Below are 25,215 nucleotides of genomic sequence, written 5' to 3' on the forward strand. Positions count from 1 at the left end.
TATTTTAAATATTTCGTTCAATGAATGATGTAGGCCTATGAATAATGTTTTTTGTGCTAACATTTTGAGAACAATATTAAAGACCACATTACTTTGAATGAATATTGTTTTAACATTACTGGAAGAACATTTGCTCATCATTTTGAGAGAAACTTGCCACAACGTTAGCGAAAGTTCTGAGAACGTTCCCTGTTGGCTGGGCCAATTCAGTTCAAAATTTGTTCTCATCCAATAGTGTCAGTGTTGATAATAATGCTTAATATTAGTGTCGATAATAATGCTTAATATTATCTGTCTTTTAATCCCCAACGGAGCAAGCCAAAGTGGCTATGAACTAATGATTATTCTTAAGAATTCATAAAACCACACTTTCAGCTCTGTGAGGTCAGCAGTGCACCGAGCAATTGACTTAGATCTTTCTAAACATTTATGTATTTCTGTTATGCGTTCTCGGTCGGTAACAGTTTTTGTTCCGTTTCAGATGACTGCCTGGTGGACATGGATGGGAGGATGGCAGGAAGAGGAGGACACGTAGAAAGAGTTGAAGGAGAAGAGTCTCAACTGAGGCTGCAGTTAAAGAGAAAACTTCAGCGCAACAGAACCAGCTTCACAACAGAGCAGATCGAGGCCTTGGAGAAAGGTGAGAAAACAGACAATAAAGCTTAAAAAAACGTATTACATCAAATGAAAAAACTTACAAAAGCTGTCACTTAGAGGATACCTTTAAAAGGTTCTAATATGTACCATTTAGGGACTAATATATACACTTTTGGTACCAATATGCACCTTTGAGGTACTAATGTGCACTCTTGGTGTAACTTTTGAAAGGGTACCGCGGTCACAGTGACATCTTTTGTACCTTTTTTTTTCTGAGAATGAGACATTTATTTTATAGAAAGATTTAAGTACACTCAGCTACTAAACTTCATGTAACAGAGTTTGAGAGAACACATTATCCGGATGTTTTCGGACGAGAGCGACTTGCAAACAAAATCGACCTTCCAGAGGCACGGATACAGGTAAGTTACTGTCCTGGAATGGAATAAAATGCTGGAATAGATCATTTCATATATTCTTTCTCTGGACCTTGATTGACAGGTGTGGTTTTCCAATCGAAGAGCCAAATGGAGGCGCGAGGAGAAGCTGCGAAACCAGAGGCAGTCTGGAGGCGGGACGTCCTGTACTCAGACACACGCTCCACTGAACACATCCTTTAATTCATCTGTCTATCATCATCCGCATGGCAACAGCGCAGGTGAGAACGGACATTTACATTGGAAAATTTGCATACTGTACTTGCCGCTTAGAATAGGACCCATCCCCCCCCCCCCCCCCCCCCCTCTCGTGTTCTTTGTGTGACTGAATGTTTCTAAACGAAAATATTCTGAGGAAAAAGCATATTCTTAAATGTTTACAAATAATTTTGACCTATGGCTGCATATGAATTTAACTCAAATGACATCAATTCATACTTTTAATACTTAAATAAACTAAATTGTACAAAACTTTACCTATAACTAAATTGTTATTTATTTACTTTTAGGATTTTTTAATTATGACTTTAAAGAAATTAAAAATGAATTTTGGTTACTTACATAATTCCCATACTTCCCTTTGTGTTCTTTCATGATTCTGTTGCTTTAATGTTATTGTAAAATAGTAAACTAATTCTATGAAATAATGATTATTCTTAAGAATACATATGTACTCATTAATGGTTGAGGTAATTTGCACCATGATGTTTTTTCCTATTCTTCTTTTATGTGTGTGAGACTGAATTTATGTTTCTGATTAACTTAAAAACATTACGAGGAAAGCGTGTGCTTAAACGTTTGAAATGAATTTTGAAATTGTACCTGCATATACATTTATTTACATAACTAAAATTTATAATATGTTTTTTTATACTTTTCAAAATGGTAATGACTTTGAAGAAGCTAACATTTATCTACATAAATCCTGTATTTCATTTGCATTCTTTCATGGTTTTGATGTTTTAATAATGGTAGGGGTAAGCTGTAGTGCATACTGTACTTGACGCTGAGAATATAATGTTTTTCTCTTATCTTCTTTATTTGTGTGTGTTTAGCATCCATGATCAGTCAGAGTGACACAGCTCTCTCCAGTTATAACTCTCTCTCAGTCTATACTGGGCTCCAGGTGAGACTGCTCATTTCATGAGATTCATATTCATATTTAGCAAACCATTGCAATGCCAGTTTATACTGCATATGTACTTGTGTGCTGTTATGTATTAGTGCCCTCTCGTGGTGACAATGGAACTGTTATCAGTGAGCACTAAAAGATCTGTGTACTCACACCAGAATACTGGCAGACTTACTGAAGATGCACTGCCTGCTATTTTCTAAAAATAAGCTAAATTTAGGCTTTATTCAATGATTAAGGTTTCAAAGAGTACTGCATTGTCACATGACACTGAGTTATTTTTTATTTAAACATCGTTATTTTACATTTTTCTTTCAATATTGCATAAAATGTATTAACTTTTATCAATCGGATGAAATAATGAGTAAAGAAAAAGATTAAGCTGTTAACTGTCCCCCCCCTTTTTGATCATAGATCTGAACTTAACTTAATACATAAATGATTTGGAAAACAGACCTATATTCATCTTTTTAAAAAAAAATGCTCACCGGATTATTTGCAGAAGAGAAAGAAATTAAAAATAATTTGGACTCTAAAATTGCTAGAAAGTCAAAGCCACATTGTCTAACCAAGTTGTATTCTGATTTTGAAGTTGATATCAAAAGAAATTGAGCCTGCTGAAAGGTTTTAAAGTAGCCTACTGTTTCCATAACACAATGGGCAATTTTGAGTAAAATTTGAGATTTCGAATGATATCAGATATATGATAGGGAAGAAAGGCAATTAAAAAAAGCAAGCCAAGAGTCCCACTACTACTGGGACACTAACAATTACCAGGATAGTTAATCTCGAGTTGAGTGCATTTCATTGTGGGACATGCAGTTCTTATTTTTGTACATTTTGGCAAATATAGTTGTATAGTGATATATTATAGTATGCATACTGTGCAGAGTATATACGAGTACTATGCTTCTGTTCTTCAATGCATTTGAACACTATTTGAAATGAATGATTTTTTTACATACACTGTGTCTGGGTGTTGTTGTCTCCCTCTACTGGTGTTTTGTGTGCAGTCTGCTTCATCTCCATCTTCCTCCTCGTACTCCTGCATGCTGTCTCCGTCCCCGTCATACTCCTCTCCTCATCTGACAGCTCCTCCTTCAACCAACACCAGCACAGGTCAGTCTGAGAGCTGGTCCAAGATCCTAACAATATCTTTTACTTTTATCTGCATTATTTATTTACTTATTATAAATATACTTATTACTTATTTTTTTACATATTATTTACTTAATGATTTACTTATTATTTACTTTTTACTTATTACTCACATATTATTATTATTATAGTAATCTTTTATTTTATTTTAATTTTTTTACTATACCATGGTCTGTCTGAATACTCGATTCTGATTGGTTGGAACTAGGTATGCAATAAAACCGTTAAATGCACAGGTAGTTCCAGTCAGTTTAATCACTTTCTATATTAATCCACTGTTTTCACTGAAGCGCACACACTCGTCCTTGAAGATCACGATGCACACACACACACACACACACACACACACACACAAAAACATACTGCCCCGCAACTTTTTTTATTAATAAAATAGCTTCACTACTGAATCGCTACATTATATTTCTCAGCAACGAGGGGGTTTCATCGCTGGTTTTGAAGTATTAAACTTACAGATTCATTGTTCATAGAGAGACGCTGCATAAAGACATCTCTCTCTCTCTCTCTCTCTCTCTCTCTCTCTCGGACAGAATGCTTGATCTAACAAGAAGCCGTAACTGACATAAATAACCGCCATTTTTATCCTTCCAGTCTAATTTTTAACATCAATAACAGCTTTGAGTTGTCAATGCTGGCAAATGACCAGGTATAAGTGGGATAATCCGTGGATTCAATAAAGACTGAATACAAATAAATAAATTCAATCAATAAAGAAATGTTGAAATATTTAAATACATTATTAAATACATTATTAATGTTAATAAAACAAAATCATATTAATTATTAAATCACCAAACAACTAAAATTAAGAGTCAACAACAGATCTTTTACTGTACTAATGGATTTTGATTGTCCACTATTGTTGAGTGACGTGCGGACAACCGAAACCCTGCTGAGACTGAAAATTAAATGGCACGAGCTTGTGCTTAAATGAAAAAGCACACACATATATATATTACATTTTTTTTCATTTAATAATTTATTTTAATATTTCTACATTTATTTGATTTTGAGTAATTTGTCCTTCCATAATGATTTACTTATTACTCACTTATTTCTATATTTTATTACATATTTATTTATTTACTTATTATTTACTCATTACTTATTGATATCACTGTTTTAACACATTACATTTTCCTCCTTATTCTGCTTTAGGTCTGATTTCTCCAGGTGTTTCTGTACCTGTCCAGGTACCGGGAAATGATCAAAATATGTACTGGGCCAGACTGCAGTAAGAAAAGGGGACGGAGATTTTGCTTTAGAATATTAAATATTTATGTTTACAAAAGGTAAAAAAAAACAAAAAAAAAACCTTAGAACAAATTGTTCTCAACTCAAAGGAAAGCGATCCTCTAATGGTTGAATCTAAAAAAACAACACTCATGATTATTTTAGCCATATTTGTTTTTAGATGACAGTGTGTGTGTGTGTGTGTGTGTGTGTGTGACATTTTTTTCCATTCAATTTCAGACAATCAGGAATGTATATGATTCATATGATGATGCATTGTGCAATGACTTATGTTTTTAGAATTCTGACTCTGACTTCCTGTGAGCAACTGGAACTGTATGTTTTTTTAAGAACATGATTCTGGTTTCAATTTCTTTTATAATTCCTCATTTCTCCACTGTAATCTCACTATAGTCATTCTTTTTGTTGTGATCATTTTCATAATCAGATATATGATAACACTCAGTAAGCTTGTGACAATCAAGGCAGGGACTGAGACTCAGTCATGTGATTTGCACTCAAGACCAATGAACAAATCAATGATTTAAAAGGCCGTCAGCAAAGCGAGGGTTTAGTATGCAACATGTTTTGCCAAAACAATCTCCAGCATAAAGCTCATCTGCAAATCCAAAGTGTTGTTGTTTAAATACAGTAGTGTTGTGTTCAGTTTCTCTTGTGTTCTTCATTTCTTTGTTCAAATTTATATGGTCATATTTATGAGGAAATATGTTTGAATATTGAGAAACTACTGTATATCTGTACTTAAACTATAATGTGTGTGTGTGTGTGTGTGTGTGTGCATGTGTGTGTGTGTGTGTGTGTGTGTGTGTGTGTGTGTGTGTGTGTGTGTGTGTGTGAGTGTGTGAGTGAGTGAGTGAGTGAGAAAGAGTGAAACCACTTGTGAAATAGCTTCTGTTTTCATTCCTGTTTACAGTAATTTAACACACACACACACACACACACACACACACACACACACACACACACACACACACACACACACACACACACACACACACACACACACACACACACACACACACACACACACACACACACACACACACACACACACACACACACACACACACACACACTTTGCTTACAAAATAAATGTCCATGAAAAGTTGAACTGAAAAATTAACAGAACGTCTTTGTATGTCTACCTTTTGCTTTAATGTCAACAGCATCTTCTTTAAAAAAAAAAAGTCCTAAAATATTGTTTATTTCACAAAAAAACAAAAACAAAAAAACCAGGTTGTGAATGTTCACTTGCTCCAGTCAATCCTTTTCATGTATGCATTAAACCCTTTACTGTAATAAAACATTTATCTTGCAATCATACTGTGTCTGAAATGCAAAATATAGCATCATCCCAAATGAATGACCATAATTAATTTAGTTAATTTAACCAAATAATTAAATATGAAAATTAATATTTTTGTTCATATTTTTTGTTCCTGGTTTTACTTCCATAAGGGACACTTTGACTGCAAAACACCAATCATGTGAATTTTTATATCTATCGATGCATGTCCCTTTTTACTAGTGTTAACGCATTAAACTTCAGTCTAAAACAAAGCCGCTTGATGAGTACACTATATATTAGCTTTAGTTACAGTTTTTCTCGATTGTTTACACACATTTTCTGAAAGCATGCCTCATATTCTCAGAACTCTACACACAAATCCAAAAAAACACACACAATGGGCAAAACCCCTCAATTCTCCTGCAAAATGAAACTTTACATTCAAAACAATGTTATTTCTTCTCAAAATGGTATTTTGTTTTCAAATGACACACACAAACCATCATATGAATAGACATTTATAAGAACCAGTTGAACACTGATGTGCTCAATGTAAAACACTATGATGAATGGAAAACACTTCTTCTCCAGTCATCATAATGACTTAGGCCTTTTTTTGTTCAGTGTTCACTTACTACAGACAGTACATACATAAGTGTGTTGTAAAATATTTGAGAATATTGTTTTTATACTCAGAACACACAAATACATGGTAACAAATATATTTTATTTTTCCCACAAAAACAATGTACACCGTGTACATCCCAAACCAACACAAAGCTGCACATACAGTGGTCTACATACAAAACAACAGAAGAATTTACTGTATACAGTTACAGTAAAAAAAAAAATCCAATGTTGGCATCCATTGCTCCATTGAAGAGCTGACCTGTTGCCCTTTATGCTAAAGCTCTGATTGCTAATTGTAAAACTGTGTGACGGGTGTTTGCCCATGTGATGAGTCAGTGTGCATATTTGAATGGCAGTGTGTTCCTTGTGAAAACAAGAGATTTTCTGCATGAAAATTGTGCCAAAAGCAGATAATTGTGTGTAGTGTTTTGAAAAAAGTGTGTTTTAGAAGTACAATTTGAGTGTAAAGCAGGAATTGTGCTTGTAGTTTAGCAGAATTGGTTCAGGGGGTTGGTGAATGAGTTACATGTTGTGGTCATTGTGTCTCAAGTACCAGAAAATGTGTGTAAACAATCGAGAAAAACTGTAAAGTGAAGCAGAAATTAACTCAGATTGTCTGACTCTCTCTCTCTTCTTTCTTTCTTTTTCCCTGTCTCTCTCTCTCTCTCTCAAGGCATTAGCGATCCCGTGTCATGTCCCACTAATAGCACTTTCAGATGCACTCTGGCAGTAGGGGGTGGGGGGGTTGGGAAAAGATGGGAGAGAAATACAGCTGATGGTTTGCAGGCACTTTCATGAAACAGGAAATGAGCATTCAGGCGCTCACAGATATGATCATGCATGTTTATTGTCTGGTCTGGTGTGTTAATAACTTTGTTACTGAGTATGTCTGAGTCATTTAGCAGAGGTGGCAGGAAATTACGTTTGCCGACACAAAAAGAAAGATAGAGACTGATGTAATGTGAAGTCAAAATGAAGAGACTTCTCACACATTTATATCCACTATAAAAATAGCAGCAAAACCACGGTAAATGTGACGCACCTTTTCAGCACATATTGGGAACAGCAACACTTTTGCTACAGGACTAATAAAGTGTGGTATATTGCTAAGTCGCGTTTTGCATCGTTTTACATGTTCATGTGTATTTCAGATACATGTATTTAAAATACGTATTTGAAATACAAAATACTAATTTGTATTTTAAAGCCTTTGGAAAAAAATCAAATACATTTAAGATGAGTATTTTTGTATTTTCAAAATACATAAAACCTCTTTATAAAGTACTGATTTCGTGCATCAAGTTCACAAACACCCCCTCCCCCCAACCCTAACATTCATGCGTGAGCTGCAGTAGGGTAGACTGTGTACAGTTGAGACACTTTTTGAGTTTTGATTTTTCACACAAAAATACATACTGAAAATAATTGAATTTTCACATGAAATGCCACATTACATTAGCTTGTAGACTAATATATTATCAATCAATAATACCCATAAGTAGTTTATATTTTCCACAATTAGCGAATAAAAATAAGACAGTTGAGACACCCATTTTTAATGAGGGAAATGTAACTAAATGTTCATTGCAAATATAATAAATAAAGACAAATGAAGAAAATAACAATTGGGCAACATGTCTGTTTATTCATCCTTTCTAAATTCATTCATTTGATGTAAATTAGCACCGTTAAAATGTATAAAACATGAACAAGATATTTAACAAACAGATATCACAACGGTACAAATAGAAACATTCCAATCACAACACAATGTCAAAAGGACAGGCAATGTTGAAGCAACAGGAATCTTGAACTTCTCAGCTACCTTCCTAATTGATATGCCCTCATCTACAACTTTTGTGGCCCTCTCTAAATGGTATCCTGGCATTCCCCTATTCGTTGTCCAAGCTCTCGTGCGGGGCATCCTGCATAGCATAAGATAAACATAAACAAAAAGTCCACATGCACTACATAAACAGCATAGCTAACACACACACACACACACACACACACACACACACACACACACACACACACACACACACACACACACACACACACACACACACACACACACACACACACACACACACACACACACAAATTAAATGAATTCTTTAAAAATTGAATGTTCTTTAAATTAACTATGTGACCACACATCTTTAAAAGGGTGTATCAACTACCGTTTTACCACCTTGTCTATTTGACAACTTGCTAGGTTATCTTTATAACATGTTAGAAAAATATATTCTATTAATAATATACAGTTTAAATATAATAAATATGAAATTGTATTTTTAACACTGAACAAATAAACAGCGTGTTATGTAATATAACTCTATTGGGGTACGGTTGAGACACTTGTGTCTCAACTATCCCCCGCTGGCCTCGCACATTTCATTTTGCATTGAGCTTGCATGACTCAATACCATGAAATATGCCCATTTTAGGGCACAGAATAACGTATGTAATGGTACCAGTTACGTTTAACAGTCACATAAGGATAATAAGTTATTCATAGTTGAGTGCGCAAAAAACGATGCAAGCCTTACCTTAGAAAAAAAAAAAAACTTTTGCAGATATCATCTGATCGGAGACGCCTCCAGTCTTCAGATTTTGCCGGATAAAAGAGGACACTAATACGCATGTGCACAGCAAAAATCACAACTTGAGCATACTGTGCGCGCAAGTTATTTAAGGTGTCTCAACTGTACACATGTCTCAACTGTACACAGTCTACCCTACAACTCAACTCAGCATTGGATCAGCGATTTCTCTGGAATAAGGTGAGAATGTCATGATCAATTCTACTTGTTGATTAAAGTTAAAATAGTGCATTATTCAGATTTGCCTTCAGTTAACATGAAAGAATAAAAGAGCACAGACAAGTGGGAAAATAGCGTTAGCCAATCAGTCTTGATCGGTTGTTGATTTGTATCATATCTTGTCAAATGTGTTTAAAGCATTAGTGGGTGATATGACACTACATCATAACGATGGTGTAAAGTGTGAATCGATGGAACTTTTTCTAAATCGTTTACATAGGCCTATTTGTGGGGTAAGCAACTGTATCCGTGCAGCTTTCAGTGGGCATTATTGGAACGTTAGAGTGGAAAAAGAAGCACTGATGAATGATACACCACAAAAATCTTCAGCTTTTAGTTTTGTTCATAAAAAAAATAAAACCTTTGGGTAAATTTAGTCAAATTAATGTAAATGAATTCAATTTTTATTTTATTTTATAAACTTTCTAATTTGAATAAACGTATAGAAACAAATAAACTTTACATAAAATAAATATAAAATTACTATACTTAAAAAGCATTACTAACTGCAAGAAAAAAGAAAAAGAAAAAAAAGAGCCTCAAAAGAGTTTGAAATTCAGTTTTTGCTTTGGTATCAAAACTGATATTGAGAATTGTGAAACCATGATATATTTTGTTACTGTGAAGTAAAATCAAGATTTTGGTCATATCGTCCATCCATATTCTTTGCTAAATAGCAGAAAAGGTTCCCACATACAGTATGAATATAGACTACATTGTAACCTGGTCAGAAAAAAAGTATATAAATGGCTGCTATTTTGCATAAGTTTATTTGTAATTGCCAGCAAGACAGAAAGAAAGAAAGAAAGAAAGAAAGAAAGACAGACAGACAGAGAGGGCAGAGATAAGGTTAGGAATTAAAAGTCAGTAGGCCTATGTAGTTTCTTCATTCACTGTGACCTATACCTGCACTGGATGACCAATTTCACATTTATTTTGTGTATTTTGAAAATACAAAATACTGTATTTGTATTTAAATAAATAAAAATTCCACACAGTATTTTGTAATTTTATTTTAAATACATTTCCATGTATTTATGCCCATCTCTGCTGACAGTGACATACTTTGAGCAATAAGCCTTTGTTGAAATGTGTCCTATGACGAGAGTTACAAAACTACTGCGTGACTGTGCATCCTACACTGATTAGTGCAACACACTTAGACCTTACACTTTAAAGCTATTGCCATGACTTAATTCTTTTTTTAAACACATGTGTACATTTCCTGAACCCCTGTGATGTTATTTTCCTGCCACAGCGTCCGGTCACACAATCACATGTAGGCAACATTATTTCAAAGTTTTATTTTTGTGTCATTGATGTAGGCTTGTAGGCATGAATCACACAAATGATTATTGATTTATTTTTTATACATTATTGATACATGATTATTAAAAGTAGCTTTCTTGCACAACTAGAGTGATAATAGATTTTCGCTAGATGTTGTAAGCAATATTAGCCTACGTATTGAAAATAAAATAATTGTAATTGTTATCATTGCAGTGTTTGTTTTAATGAGGGTGTCAACTAAAACAGAACAATATTAGTGTTGTAACGGTAATCCGAAACATCCTGTTTCTTTCAGTTATGGGTGTAACCACTGCACCTCAACCTCAGTTGTCTTTTGTGGTGTTTTTTTTAACAGATTTTTTAACTGATCTTTTGCAAAATCTGAGAATGGCAAAGCTTAACTTATTAAGGCATAATAGGCATAATTGAATAGTTAATGTTAATGTTAATTATGTATTTTAATACAGTTAAGTAATGCTCACTTGATTCAGCAGGGAGTGAGAGATATTTCAGATATTTCAGAATGCAGAGAGAGAGAGAGAGAGAGAGAGAGAGAGAGAGAGAGAGAGAGAGAGAGAGAGATTGAGAAAGCTTCCCTTCTCATCGATTGTTCTGCCCTGCCTAGTCCTTAGAGAGATAAACTGAAAGTAGAGCAAGAGAAACAGAGCACATAACGGTATGAGGAGATAAGGGCAACATTAACTTTAGAATAAAGGCAGATCCTTTTAATTGTCGGCAGCTGTGTGTTTTTTATTCCGTCCGTGCAGATGATTTCCTCAGGATGTCTTTGGTTGGTTCACCTGACCTGCACTGTGCTTGTGTTTATCTCTCCGGTTCATTTGGCTCCGATGCCGGACCAGTACTCTCGGGGTGTGGTAAGAGGAGCCTTACAAGTTAAACTCTTTTTAAAAACAGAAAAAACAAACATTGTGCCATATGTAGAAAGTGGGGTTGCTCTTTGTGTTTTTTGTTTCATGTGCATATGTTCATTTTGTATGTGTGTAAAATCCCTGTGAGACAGATGTAAATAAATTATCAGTGGAATTTCAGGGATTTTTTTCTAGAGAAGTGGTTCATTTCTACGAGAATAGGGATTTCCACACCGCAACAATACGTTATAATGACACAGAAGGATGAAAATCTTTTTCAGTATTATCTTTTTCCAAACGATGAACGATGAAAACATTGACATCCAATCAGAATCAGAAATTTTATTGTACGTTGGTGTGGACGCTAATATAGTTACTGTTATAGTAATTGTTCATATTGTGACCTGGCCTTTACACTTTAAACGAAAATGATAAAATGGCTCTATTGATGTGTATATTTGACTAAGTTAAATGAACATTTAGTGTGTGATTTCTCTTAGGACTGGTTGAGCAGGTATGGGTACCTGCCCCCCCCGGACCCCCGCACAGGGCAGCTGCAAACGAAAGAGGGCATTGAGAAGGCCATCAAAGAAATGCAGAGATTCGCTGGCCTCAAAGACACGGGCAAACTCGGTAAATGCAGTGTGTGTGCCTCTCACAGAAAGCACTTCATCACATGCAGGAAATGGTCTAACGGCTTTGTTTCACCAAACTTTGAGAAGTCTTTTTCAGTGCCCTTTTTTTCCCTTCATTTATTTGTTCTTTTTTGTTCTAGATTTCCCTGCTTTTTTTCTAATCAAATTAAAACAAAAACACCATCCCAGCTAACAGAAATATGTTCGAAGAACGTTTTGGTAATGTTCACATTAAGTTTCTGAATGTTCTCTGAACGCCCAAAACTTCCCGTTTTAAAAACTTTCTTGGTTCATTCTTACTTATGTGAACGTTAAGGGAACATTACAATTAATCATTTTGCAGACATACATACTTTTGAATGTTTGAGTAGTAGTAACATTTAAAAAACGTTATGCAAACATCCAACCAAATGTTTCAGGTAAAAACATTCCATGAACAATGTATAAATAATGTTTTTGTACTAACTTTTTGAGAACATTATTAAAGATCAGATGATTTTGAACGAACATTCTGGAAGAACATTTGTTGATAACTATGAGATAACCATGCCACAACATTAGCTAAACTTCTGAGAAATGTCCATGTTAGCAAGCTATTTTTCGATTCTTGATATATGCAAGTGTAATGACTCATGCTGTGGTTGGTGGGTTCAATACATTTCCTCTAGAGAAAGAACTATTTCATTGTCTCTCCTCCTCACATGGGGTTTTATTACATGTACTGTAATGGGCTCTGTATCTCTGAAGTCTATATATTGATCTGAGACCTTCTGTTCTGTGCTTCTCTAGACAGTGACACCCTGAAACTGATGAGCACACCACGATGTTCATTGCCGGACATTATAGGGTTGGAGGACTTGCTGAAAAAGCGAAGGAGGAAAAGAAGATATGCCACCGTTGGACTCCGCTGGAAAAAGTCTGACCTCACATGGAGGTCTGCATCGCTAGACACACATGCCCAGCTAACAAAACATGCCCAGCTCATAGTAATGTTAATAGAATGTTTGTTCACAGTTATCTGGTCTTTCATAATTTTCTCAAAATGTTTGCATAAAAACATAATTCTTAGGGGCCGTTCAAACAGAACAAAGTTTTCCATTCCACTGCGCTACTTTTCCATTATTTTTCAATGTAAACGCACACTAGACGGACGTCTTCAAACGTTGCAGCGTCTCACGCATGACACGACATTCTAAAAACGTGGCGCTCAAGTAAAAATTAGTTCAACTTTTTAAAAAACTTTTTCTGTTTTTTTCACAGAAGAAAAATGCTTAAAAATATAGTTTAAGTCAAACTAAGTGAAGTCATATATATTTATGTATTACTTTATACAATACAAATTGTATAAAGTTGTATAAAATTTTATTCATATTGTTTTGAAGCAGCTTCACGACACAAATAACAGTGTTACAGGGTTAGTTCCCCCAAAAATGAAAATTCTGTCAATAATTACTCACCCTCATGTTGTTCCAACCGCGTATGAACACAAGAACACGCGTTCGGAACACAAATGAAGATATTTCTGATGAAATCTGAGTGCTGGGTCACTTCTCCATAGGCTGCTAGGTGGCCCAAACTTGCTGGCCCAGAAAAGTTATTAAAGACATCGTTAATATAGTCCAAGTGACTACAGTGGCTCAATCTTAAGTATATCAAGCGACGAGAATACTTTTTGTGCGCAAAAACAATCAAAAATAACGACTTTATTCCACTATTCATTTCCTTCTCTCTGGGCCTCGTAGTGTTTTTGCGCAGCGCGTCTGTGTTACACGTCACCACGTAGGCTCACTATTGGCCGACGCTGGTCATGTGTGTGATGCGTGATGACGTATAAAGCACAAAAAGTATTCTCGTCGCTTGATATACTTAAGATTGAGCCACTGGAGTCACTTGGACTATATTAACGATGTCTTTAATAACTTTTCTGGGCCAGCAAGTTTGGGCCACCAGCTAGCAGCCTATGGAGAAGTGATCCAGCACTCAGATTTCATCAAAAATATCTTCATTTGTGTTCCGAAGATGAACGATGGTCTTACGCGGTTGGAACAACATGAGGGTGAGTAATTACTGACAGAATTTTCATTTTTGGGTGAACTAACCCTTTAATATTGTAAAATTCATCAATTATGAAACTTGATATCTTATTATTCAGCTCAGTTTAGTTCAGTGTTGTTTCAGCGTTGCAGCATGACACGGCATTCTAAAAATCGTGGCGCTCAAGTTAAAATTAGTTCAACTTTTAAAAAACCTGAGCTTTTTTCGTTCCACGACCTGCATCTCTCGTTTTTAACAGCAAAAACACATTCTGTGGGAACCGACACTTACAGCCTTTTTAAAACGTTTTAGTTTAACTTTGTTCCAGAATGTTCAGAGAACATTCAAAAGTAACTTTTCCATAATGTTTGCGGGATAAATATTGAAAAAAAATGTTTGGACCAATTTTTTCTAGAGAACATTCAGAAATAATGTTATCATAACTTAATGGGAACATTAGCAAAAGGTACTTAGAACATATTTTTGTTAGCTGGATGGTCACTGCCAAGCGTAACAATTTACAATAACCCTTTTAAATATGCAGTCACTAACTTATCTCCGTTTTGCCTACTAGCATCCAGAATTACCCATCTCTCCTTCCATCCCTTAAACCCAAAACTGTAAAACCTATAATGGCCTATGCCTTTAAAGCCTGGAGTGATGTCACCAACCTCGAGTTTCAACCTGCCTCCTCGAGCGAGCAGGACAGAGCCGATATTAAGATCTCTTTCGCCCGCTCGCTCCACGAAGACGGATATCCATTTGATGGGAAGGGAGGGACGCTTGCTCATGCCTTCTTCCCAGGGGAGTATGATCTTGCTGGAGACACACATTTTGATGATGAGGAGAGCTGGACCTACGGAGGCAAGATATACAAGCATTACTAAATATTCACTGATTGATGGATGAATAACAGTCCCAAAGCAGAATATTTGTGGATTAATCAAATTCAATGCTTTTGGAAATGAACTGTTTTTACTTTTTAGGATATTTTCTGTCTGGTGAAGTCACCAAGTGAAGTCACATTTATTTATATATTACTTTATACAATACATATTGTATAAAGTTGTATAAAATTGTATTCATGTTGTTTCAAAGCAGCTTCACGTTAATAAACAGGAAAATAACAGTTAATGTTCATGAAATTATGAAACAAATGACATTTAAGCTGAAAAGCAACTCTAAAGAAGATATCTTATTATTCAGCTAAGTTTAGCTCAGTGTTGTTTCAGTTCAGTTCAAGGGTAAAGTTCATCAATAATGAAATGAGTTCAATTTAGCTATAAGCAGCTCTACAGAAGACAATAGTTTCATTATTCAGTTTCATTATTAAGTTTGGGCGGATGGGTATATGGGTATATAAGCAGCATCTTAGCTTACATCGTCCGATTCTCTAAAGCACCCCATAAGCCTATATTTATTTTTTAATGTATTTCTCAAAAATGTATTTAAGAGCAAACTTTCAATCATCAACAGCAAGCCAAATCTGTTCACCTATGCCGTATGATTATATGATCAAACGAACTCGTGGATTGTATTTTAAACCCAAGTATATTTATAAAAGCTTTAAACTGACGTAGAAGCCCTCTTTAAAATGACCTTTTCCCCCCCTAATTTTAAGTGTTACAACATTAAATTCTCCCTAATTTTGGGGCTTATGAGTAGCCTAAAATGGCATATATGTATAACAAAAGAGTATTGCTGTCATTTCCATCATGCCAAGAATTTTAGAACAAATTTGACGGAAATGAGAAGTGAAGCAAAAGGAAATGTAAAAAAAAGGAAGTTTGTCAAGTGATTGTCATTACCATCACTTCATCTTTATTTTAAGACATGTGATACTAAATCCTTTAGATGAAGTTTTTCATGCTTTTAAGTAGTCAAAAGTGTCCTTCATTGACGAATCACCCACTTATAAAATGTCACTATACATGAATGAGAATCTCCTCTTATTCTCTCAATGTTTTCAGATGACAGCGGCACTGATTTATTCACGGTGGCTGTGCATGAATTTGGTCATGCCCTCGGTCTCTCTCACTCCTCCTCTTCTCCTTCCATCATGCGCCCGTATTACCAGGGTGCTGTTGGTGATATTGGATCTTACACTCTTCCAGCTGACGATCGCTATGCCATTCAGTCAATCTACGGTAGGAATATGCTCTTAATAAGCTTTGTGCACCTACTCTGGAAGGGATTGTTCACCCAAAATTGAATATTGTGTCATCATTTGCTCATCTTCAGGTCTTTTAAAACCTGTTTGCTGTTATTTTCTTTCTATGGAACATAAAGGAAAAATCACATTCCTTTTCTCCATACAACAGCTAAACATGAGGACAAAATCACAAAACATATCACAAATATTACAGCTTAATGTAAAAAAACAAAGTGATTTTCTTTTTTGTTTGTTATTGAACTATTTCTTTAAATAAGAACATGTGTTAAGAATGTAAAGTTAAATAAAATGTGAAATGTAACACTTTTTAAACTGTTAGCTGCTTTGAATTCATTATCTGTAAACCGATCTTTCCAGTTATTCGCCTTAAAGAGTTAGTTTGCACAAAAATGAAAATTCTATCATTAATTACTCACCCTCATGTCGTTCCAAACCTGTAAGACTTTCGTTCATCTTCAGAACACAAATGAAGATCTTTTTGATGAAATCTGAGAGCTTTCTGTCCCTCCATTGACAGCTACACAACTACCACTTTCAAGCCCAAGAAAGGTAATAAAGACATTAGTAAAGTAATCCATGTGACTCCAGTGGTTTACATTTACATTTAGCTGACGCTTTTATCCAAAGCGACTTACAATTGCTATATATGTCAGAGGTTGCACGCCTCTGGAGCAACTAGGGGTTAAGTGTCTTGCTCAGGGACACATTGGTGTCTCACAGTGGATTCGAACCCAGGTCTCTCACACCAAAGGCATGTGTCTTATCCATTGCGCCACCACCACCCCTATAGGTTTAACCTCAATATTATAAAGCAAAGCTAGTGCTTTGTTTGCGAAAAAACATAATTTACCACTTCTTCTTCTTCTTCTTTTTTTTTATATAACATTAATCTCAACACGTGTTCACGAGAGCACAACACATGCGTGTTGTGTTGACGCGAGAACGGATGTTGTTGCGTGAACGAGCGTTGGAGATAAATATTTAGTAAATAAAGTGGTAAAATATGTCTTTAATTTTAACTTATTTTTTGTGTGCAAACAAAGCACTTGCGTCACTTCATGAAATTGAGGTTAAATTGTTACATGGATTACTTTAATGATGTCTTTACTACCTTTCTGGGGCTTGAAAGTGGAAGTTGCTTAGGATGTCAATGGAGGGACAGAAAGCTCTCAGATTTCACCTACAGATCTTCATTTGTGTTCTGAAGATGAACGAAAGTCTTATGGGTTTGGAACGACTTGAGGGTGAGTAATTAATGAATTAAATTTGTCTAGAATTAAAATGTTTAGGTGAACTAGCCCTTTAAGCCGAGCTGACCATATCTAAAGTTGTGGCTGTGGTTTGTTATTTGACAGGAATGAAGAAAGGCTCACCAACACCATCACCAAATAACCCAACATCAGTCTTACCCAAACCACCAAAATCACCTAGTCCCAAAGTACCATTAAAGTGAGTCATGTTTACCAAGACACATGCAATACCGTTCATAAATTTTAGGTCATTAAGATTTTTAATTTTTTTTATTATTCAGCAAAGAAGCATTTAATTGATCAAAAGAGACAGTAAAGACTTTTAAAATAATCAGAGAGATTTCTGTTTCAAGTAAATGCTGTTCTTTTGAACTTTATATTCAACAACTAATCCTGAAAAGAAATGTAACACGGTTTCCACAAAAATATTAAGCAGCACAACTGTTTTCAACATTGATAATAATCAGAAATGTTTCATATTATAATGATTTCTGAAGGATCATGTGACACTGAAATTAAACTTTGCATCACAAGAATAAATCACATTTAAAAATAGAGTTATTTTGAATTGCACAAATATTTCACAATATTAGTGTTTTAATGTATTTGGTATATAAATGCTAATAATGCTAATGCTAATGCATAATAAATGCAGCCTTGATGAGCAGAAGAGACTTATTTCAAAAACATTAAAAACTCGATGAGAAGAAGGTCAAAGTAAAATCTCTGTGTGTCTAGACCGGATCCAACAGTCCAGAATCGTTGTGAGGGAGGTTTTGATGCGGTGGAAAACATCAGAGGAGATGTTTTCTTTTTTAAAGGTACAATCTATGCTGTCTAAAATCTTTACAGATTTTGCCTATAGCTTAAAAGATTATAATAAAGCTACTACATTTAATATATTTGTAGCTCTTTATTTTATTTCTTTTAAGTTCATTTCTTTTTGTTTCATTTCCTCTGCTTCGGTCAGGTCCATATTTCTGGCGAATCCAGCGGTCTGGATCTCTCGTGTCCTTTCAGCCTGCTCGCATAAAAAACTTCTGGATTGGTCTTCCTCCTGGCACTGACAAGATAGATGCAGTTTATGAAAGAAAGAAGGACAGCAGAATCATCTTCTTCATTGGTTAGTTTCTTTTTATTCATTTGGGTGCACAATGGAAGAACAAATAGATAGATAGATAGATAGATAGATATACTTTTATTGCAGACTCATGGTCCATACTTCATAAAAAACAACAGACAGCACAAAATTAAAACACATCACATTAAATACATATTATAAAAAAAATAAAATAAAAAATAAAATAAAGGATTCTATCCTTTCAAAAGACAGTCATACCAGTGTCTCCAAAGTTTAGATGTGTAGCGTATGGCACTATATTCAGTGTTAGTCAGTATCATGATGACACTATTTCCAGACTCATTAAGTCGACAAATGAAATTATACATGGTGTTTCTCAAAACAGCCTTCAATGTGTTAACTCCAGCAGACACAAACATGTCACTGGCACTAGTCCATCTCGGCTTTTTTAACAAAAGTCTTAGTGCATCATTAAAAGCCACTTGTAGTTTCTGAAGGCTGGCTTTTTTGTAGTTCCACCAGAGATTTGCTGTGTACAGTGAAGTACAATATGCTCTGAATAAAGTTAATTTAACTTCATCAGAACAATAACCACATTTCCGAAGGAGTACATTAGCTTGTGCATATAACATACGACACTGACGATAAATGTCCTCATCATCAGACAGACGGTCAGTGATCACATGACCAAGATATTTGACTTCATCACAAACCTTAAGGACATTACCAGACAACTTAAAGTCAGGGAATGTCATACATTTATCCTCTTTCGTTCGGCAGATCATGATTACACTTTTAGAAGGATTATACAAATACAAAGTTCTGTAATGAAACCCTAGATGGCGCAGGCTAATAGGTCCTTAACTCGAACGCTTGCAATCACATCATTCTCTATAGGGCGCAGCTGATTGGTTCCTGCTGCATCAGCAGCCAATGAGCTCGCTGCTCAGCTTTCATATACTTGGTTAGCATTTGCCTTAACAGTGCAGCGTGCTTTCATAAACCCTCCAGCTTCCCCAGCTCCACCTGTATAGATCTGCTACGGGTAATTCATGTACGCTATATTGTACAGCAGAAGCATGTCTTACTTGCTCACAGCAGCGAGTCGTGTGTGTATTGGCCATAGCAAGTCAAGTCAAGTCACCTTCATTTATATAGAGCTTTTAACAACATAGATTGTTTCAAAGCAGCTTTACAGTGATAATAGGAAATGAAAGTAACATAGATTGTTTTGGCTTTACAGCAGCTCTAGAATAAAGTTATTGTCCAGCTAAAGTTAGTTTTAAAGTTAAGTCCTGTACTTGTTGCAGCTGCAGCAATAACAGCAGCAGCGTTGCAGATCTATTCTGCCAATATCAACATTGTCATATCTATTACATGCCAAACACTCCGGGAGTTGTCATGGCAGAAATCAGTTTGAAAATGCTTGTAAGTGATTGGATGTAATTTTTATTTATTTTTTTACATAGGCTCACAGTACTGGGAATTTAAAGACACCGTGGCGATTGCTGGTTATCCACGTCCGTTGTCCGACTGGGGGCTGATCTCTCATGATGGAAAGGATGTGAAGAAGGTGGATGCGGCCTTCGTTTGGGCTCATAATGGAAAAACCTACATCTTCAGCGGTGGAGAGTTCTGGAGGTTCGATGAAGGCCCAGGGACTGGGAAGCGTCATCTAGACCCAGATTATCCCAGACACTCCTCCCTCTGGAAGGGTGTGCCCTCAACCCCTGATGACATCATCACCTGGGGAGAGGGTAATGTAGAGAACGTCTGTTTACCTTAAGTGCATTTTCAGCTTAGTATACAAAAGAAGCTTTTGTTATCATTCATATCAATCTGTAGCGGTCAGTGAAACTGTTTGCAATAGAGCGCTGAAGTGAGCAAGAGCGCGATTATAAACACATCAAGGCTATGAAAGTGACTAGTGAGTCGATTATTTTACTGTACCTGTTGATGATGTTTAATGTCCCCGACAACCTCTGTAGACCCATTTAACTACTTGTTAGCAACCGCCTTTTACAAGACAAGTGAAAGCTTAAAAAATTTCCAATGTATTTTATGTCATAGAAAATATCTTGAGCTTGTGTTCACCACAGACCTTATTTTAGGCGTGTAACCAAAAACCTATTTAAAAAAAAACAAAAACAATAGCTGCGTCTGATGTCGCATTGTCTCTTGAGTAGATACTTATTTTGAATAAGTAATTACTTCACGATCATGTGACCTACAACCTTCAGTTGCGTCGCTTCACAGCCATTCATAAATCCTCTCCCGTGGCCTCATGGGATAGTAAAGTGTCCATCATATGCACACTTTATGAGTACTGTGAGTTCGGATATACTTCTTTTGTCAAATGCTGTTTTTCGCCTACTATATAGTAGGGAAGAATGCGATTTCTGATGCAGCCAATGACTTCAGGACAATGGAACCGGATTTGCAAAAATGCCCCAAATGTATGGTGATGGCGTCAGATGCCCACCTCAATTTTTTCTCTTGATCATAGATGGCACAAAATCTCATTTTAACACATTTAATGAATGTCAGTGCTTTTCTTAATTTTGTCAATCTGAATATCAGAGGGTTTGCTCTTCTTAAATCTGAATATTAAAGCACCCGTATGTAAGATTGTGGACAAAACTGGTACTGCAATCACTTTCAAATTACTGTAGAGCGGTGTATCCCCTCTCCCTCCCCCCTGACTCGAGGTTGCCAGATAGGCTGGCATTTTTTATCTGAAACGTTTGTAGCTGCAGCTGTGGTAACTAGAGCAGAGCTGGCAACCCGGATGCCGAAACACTACTGACTTTGTGATTGGTAGATAGGTGGAGGGTGGAGCATCAGGACAAAACACAACATGACAACATCAACATCAGTTGAGGGCTGCAACTTCACTTTTAAATGACAATATCCTGGCCGGACTACTGTTGTCAGTGATATAAGTATTTGAAATTAACATGATTTCTTAATGTCTAGTGACATATCAGGGCCATTTTATGATTAATTGAAATACATTTCTTACATACGGTTCCTTTAACATATGTGAGATTTCGTGAGCTGAAACGTAATAAATATTTGATGAAATTCTCTGGACATGACATCTGGACATCTGGACACTGATATTGTATTATGTTAAATATGCGTCTATTTGTTAATGAGGGATTTGTGGACACAATAATATCTTTAAAATGGTGGAGTTAGAGATATTGTTTTATTTTAAAGTGAGAATATAAAATGAGACCCTTGGAGTAAGATGCCCCCTCAGAATTGGCACAGAAGACCCCAAATGGCATGTTGTTAATAGTGTTGTTGTTTTTCTTTTACATTTTATATTAATTCATGGGGTTATTATTCAATAATTCCTTGAGTTGAATTTCAAACATCACTATTCATTTACCCATAGGCTAATTGAGGGAAATCATTCAAATTGAATTTATAGTGTTGCTATATCTAATATGGGCAATTAAATATGTATTCATATCGTTTCATAATCATAGAATAAAATTACCTTAGATTAATCTCTTTTACTGAGAAACCAAACTGGCAAAAAACACATTTTTAAATAGGCTAGATGATGATTTAGTGTTTGACATTAATGACCATTTAAAATATACCAGTATATAAATATTATAAAAAATTATATCAAAAGTAATTTAAACATTCCGTAAACGTTTACCCTTGGTAGGTGGCCATCTTACACCGGTAGTAATTTTACATTTGTGCTATGAGAAATAAATGAGCAAATGTCTCCTTTTATTTCCCTTAATAACATGATGCATGTGCTATATCTAAATGTAATAATTTAAAAGTTCATCTTCCCCCATCTTTCCCTATCTGGACTTAACTACTGTATTATATCCCACTAGATATATTATGATCTTCCATGTCCAGTGTGACAAATGAACCAGAATTATTATCAACCATGATTTTTAACATTATCGTTTTCACTCATTATTTGATTGAAAAAATTGGATTTAAAAAAATATTGTCCACAATCTTGGACACATTTTATTTATCGTCCTCTTCCTGAATGTGTCATAGAAGGCAACTTTTTCCCATCATGCCTATGATCCATCTTCTTGCTTTGCCTCTCAGGAGATACCTATTTCTTCAAGAACAACTCGTATTGGGTGCTGAAGAGCGGAGAATTGGACCAAGTCAGTCTCGGATCGACCGCAGTTGATTGGATGAAGTGTCCAGAGCCAACTCCAACCAAACTTCCAGACAACCCACGTCAAAAAGGAGACTGTCACTGTGGCCTCAACGGAGCCTTCCAGATGAGTGCTTCATCGTGGTTACTGTCAGCCATAGTACTGCTTTATCCAGGTGTCTTCATATAGACCTCGACCTGCAATAACTCATCAGCCTTATTTTACATGGACTGTCTCAAAGCACTTAAAGTGACATCAAATATCCAAAGATTACTTAAGAGCAGATTCACATGGTAAAAGACATGGTTTGATCTATGCAGATTTAACGTACAAATATATTAAAATAGATTATTTTTAAGCTTTTTTTTTAATAAGGTTCAAGGTTGTAATTAAATTAATTTAACTAAATGAATTGATTATTTATAGCTTTTACTGTTACCCTATTGCATTGTTCTGCGACTACAGGGTAAAAATATAGAGTACGAAGATTTATCTAAATGAATTAATTTTTATCATGAAGGCCGCTTGAGATATGCTGTATGTAGCCCATATGATCTCTAGCTGCAGTGACAAGTAGGATCCACTTGTGGGCATTAACACACACCGTGACAGAGCTTCAGTAGGTTAGCTGTGTTATCTAAGCAGGGGTGTCAAATTCAGTTCCTGGAGTGTCGCTGTCCTGCAGAGTTTAACTCAAACACACCTGAACCAGCTAATCAAGGTCTTCAGGATCACTAGAAACCTCCAGGCTGGTGTTTTGGAGCTAAACTCTGTAGGACAGTGGCTCTCCTGGAGCCGAGTTTGACTCATGCGGGGCCTCATTTATAAAACGTATCACACATGCACACATTTGAGAAATGATCATAAGTGTAGGATGGTTCCTACGCAACATTTTATAAATGAGGCGCCTGATCTACGGCCTTGCTTAAATTCACAGGGCCTGGAATTTTGCTGGGACATTTTGATAAAAGTATATGGGTCAGTGGCATGATGCTTTTTTGTCTGGATCTAAATATTTATTAAAACATTCTTACAAATGCAATTCATAAAAGTAATGCAACTGTCCCGATATCACAATTATGAGAAAAGGCTCATTGATTAAGAATAAAACTCATGAAAATAAGTTATTATTACTGTATTATTTCTATGAACAACAAAAAACGCATTACTTATTTAAAAAAACGTTTGTCTTGCGATTCAATGCAACCAATGTGCAGAAACACAGAAAATGTGCCATGGTTAATTGAGTTTCTTAAAATATCAAATAATATAACTTTTTTTATGACAAGGCAAGATACTGTAAGTGTGTTTTAAACAAGATTTATCCTTTTATTTTTTTTTATCTGGCAGCACAGGCCACATCAATATCTTTAGCAAATTTAAAGAGTCCAGATTTAATTATTGCTAATGACTTAAATGTATGTACTTAATAAAATAATTTCTCAATCCAATTTAGTATTATTGAGATAATATTATAGGTTACACTTTCTTTTGATGGTCCCCTTCAGACATTCGGTTGACTAACTAATATTCTAATGAGAGTTAATTGACATTCAGGAGTAACATTACTTATAGTCAACAGAATGTCTGAAGGGGACCATCAAAATAAAGTGAAACCATAGTTTAAAGTTTTTAATTTAAAGTTTTAGTAATTTTATTGTGTGTATTTGTCATTTTTATTATTTTTTTTATTTTTTATAATTAAATAATAAATCATATTTGTTGTGTGTAAAATATTCATTTCACTTAACGTTCATTTTCTTTCAAGTAACAAAGATGTTATGGTTTTAGTCTTAGTAAATAACCCTGCTCAGAGCTTGTTGCAAGTATGAAGTTTGACAGGTGAGTGTTTCAGTCATGACGTTAGTCAGCCATTAGTCAATAGAACTGGAATGTTCAATCTTCAGTGTTTAAATTGAGCTATAGTTATATGAACACTGATCCAGAAAGACTAGTTATTGTTTGACTTACACCTTTAGGCAAAACTGAGTATAATTTATGTAAAAATGTTTGCATGCAGAAACTAATTGGATTTCAAAATGAAACCAATAATTAAAAAAAAAATTAATTAAAAAAAACAAACAAGACATGCCAAAGACAGGTGGAAGCACAGAGATGATGAGATTAAAAAAAGGCATTTCTAGCATTCTAGAAATGTTTTTATCATACAGTCAGAAAGACCAGCTGACTGAAACTGTGACTGTGTGTGTGTGTGTCCTGGAAATCCCTATGTTATGGGGGCAAATGACTTCCAATACTAAACTAGTAATACCAGTCATTTTTTTACCTTGTGGGGACATTTTTGGTCCCCATGAGGAAAACAGCTCATTATACTGAGTGATGTTTTTTGAAAATGTAAAAATGCAGAAAGTTTTCTGTGATGGGTAGGTTTA

At 35.3% G+C, this 25,215-nt stretch overlaps 1 protein-coding gene across 2 annotated transcripts; it reads left to right on the forward strand.

The window, feature by feature from the left end:
* Nucleotides 1-9,153: 9,153 nt before the first annotated feature.
* On the forward strand, nt 9,154-24,558 carry mmp25b (matrix metallopeptidase 25b). Of its 2 annotated transcripts, none has more exons than XM_082152311.1 (11): nt 9,154-9,300; nt 11,397-11,504; nt 11,999-12,131; nt 12,923-13,067; nt 14,742-15,031; nt 16,138-16,314; nt 17,696-17,789; nt 18,329-18,411; nt 18,561-18,713; nt 20,141-20,428; nt 22,767-24,558. In XM_082152311.1, the coding sequence occupies exons 2-11, from the start codon at nt 11,397-11,399 to the stop codon at nt 23,009-23,011; spliced, it is 1,716 nt and encodes a 571-aa protein (XP_082008437.1). In that variant the 5' UTR covers nt 9,154-9,300; the 3' UTR covers nt 23,012-24,558. The 2 variants fall into 2 exon arrangements, with proteins under 2 accessions (XP_082008437.1, XP_082008438.1); XM_082152312.1 differs by lacking the exon at nt 9,154-9,300 and adding an exon at nt 11,287-11,305.
* The last annotated feature ends 657 nt before the right edge of the window (nt 24,559-25,215 follow it).

Source organism: Leuciscus leuciscus, assembly GCF_965113295.1.
Source record: "Leuciscus leuciscus genome assembly, chromosome: 21".
NCBI lineage: Eukaryota > Metazoa > Chordata > Actinopteri > Cypriniformes > Leuciscidae > Leuciscus > Leuciscus leuciscus.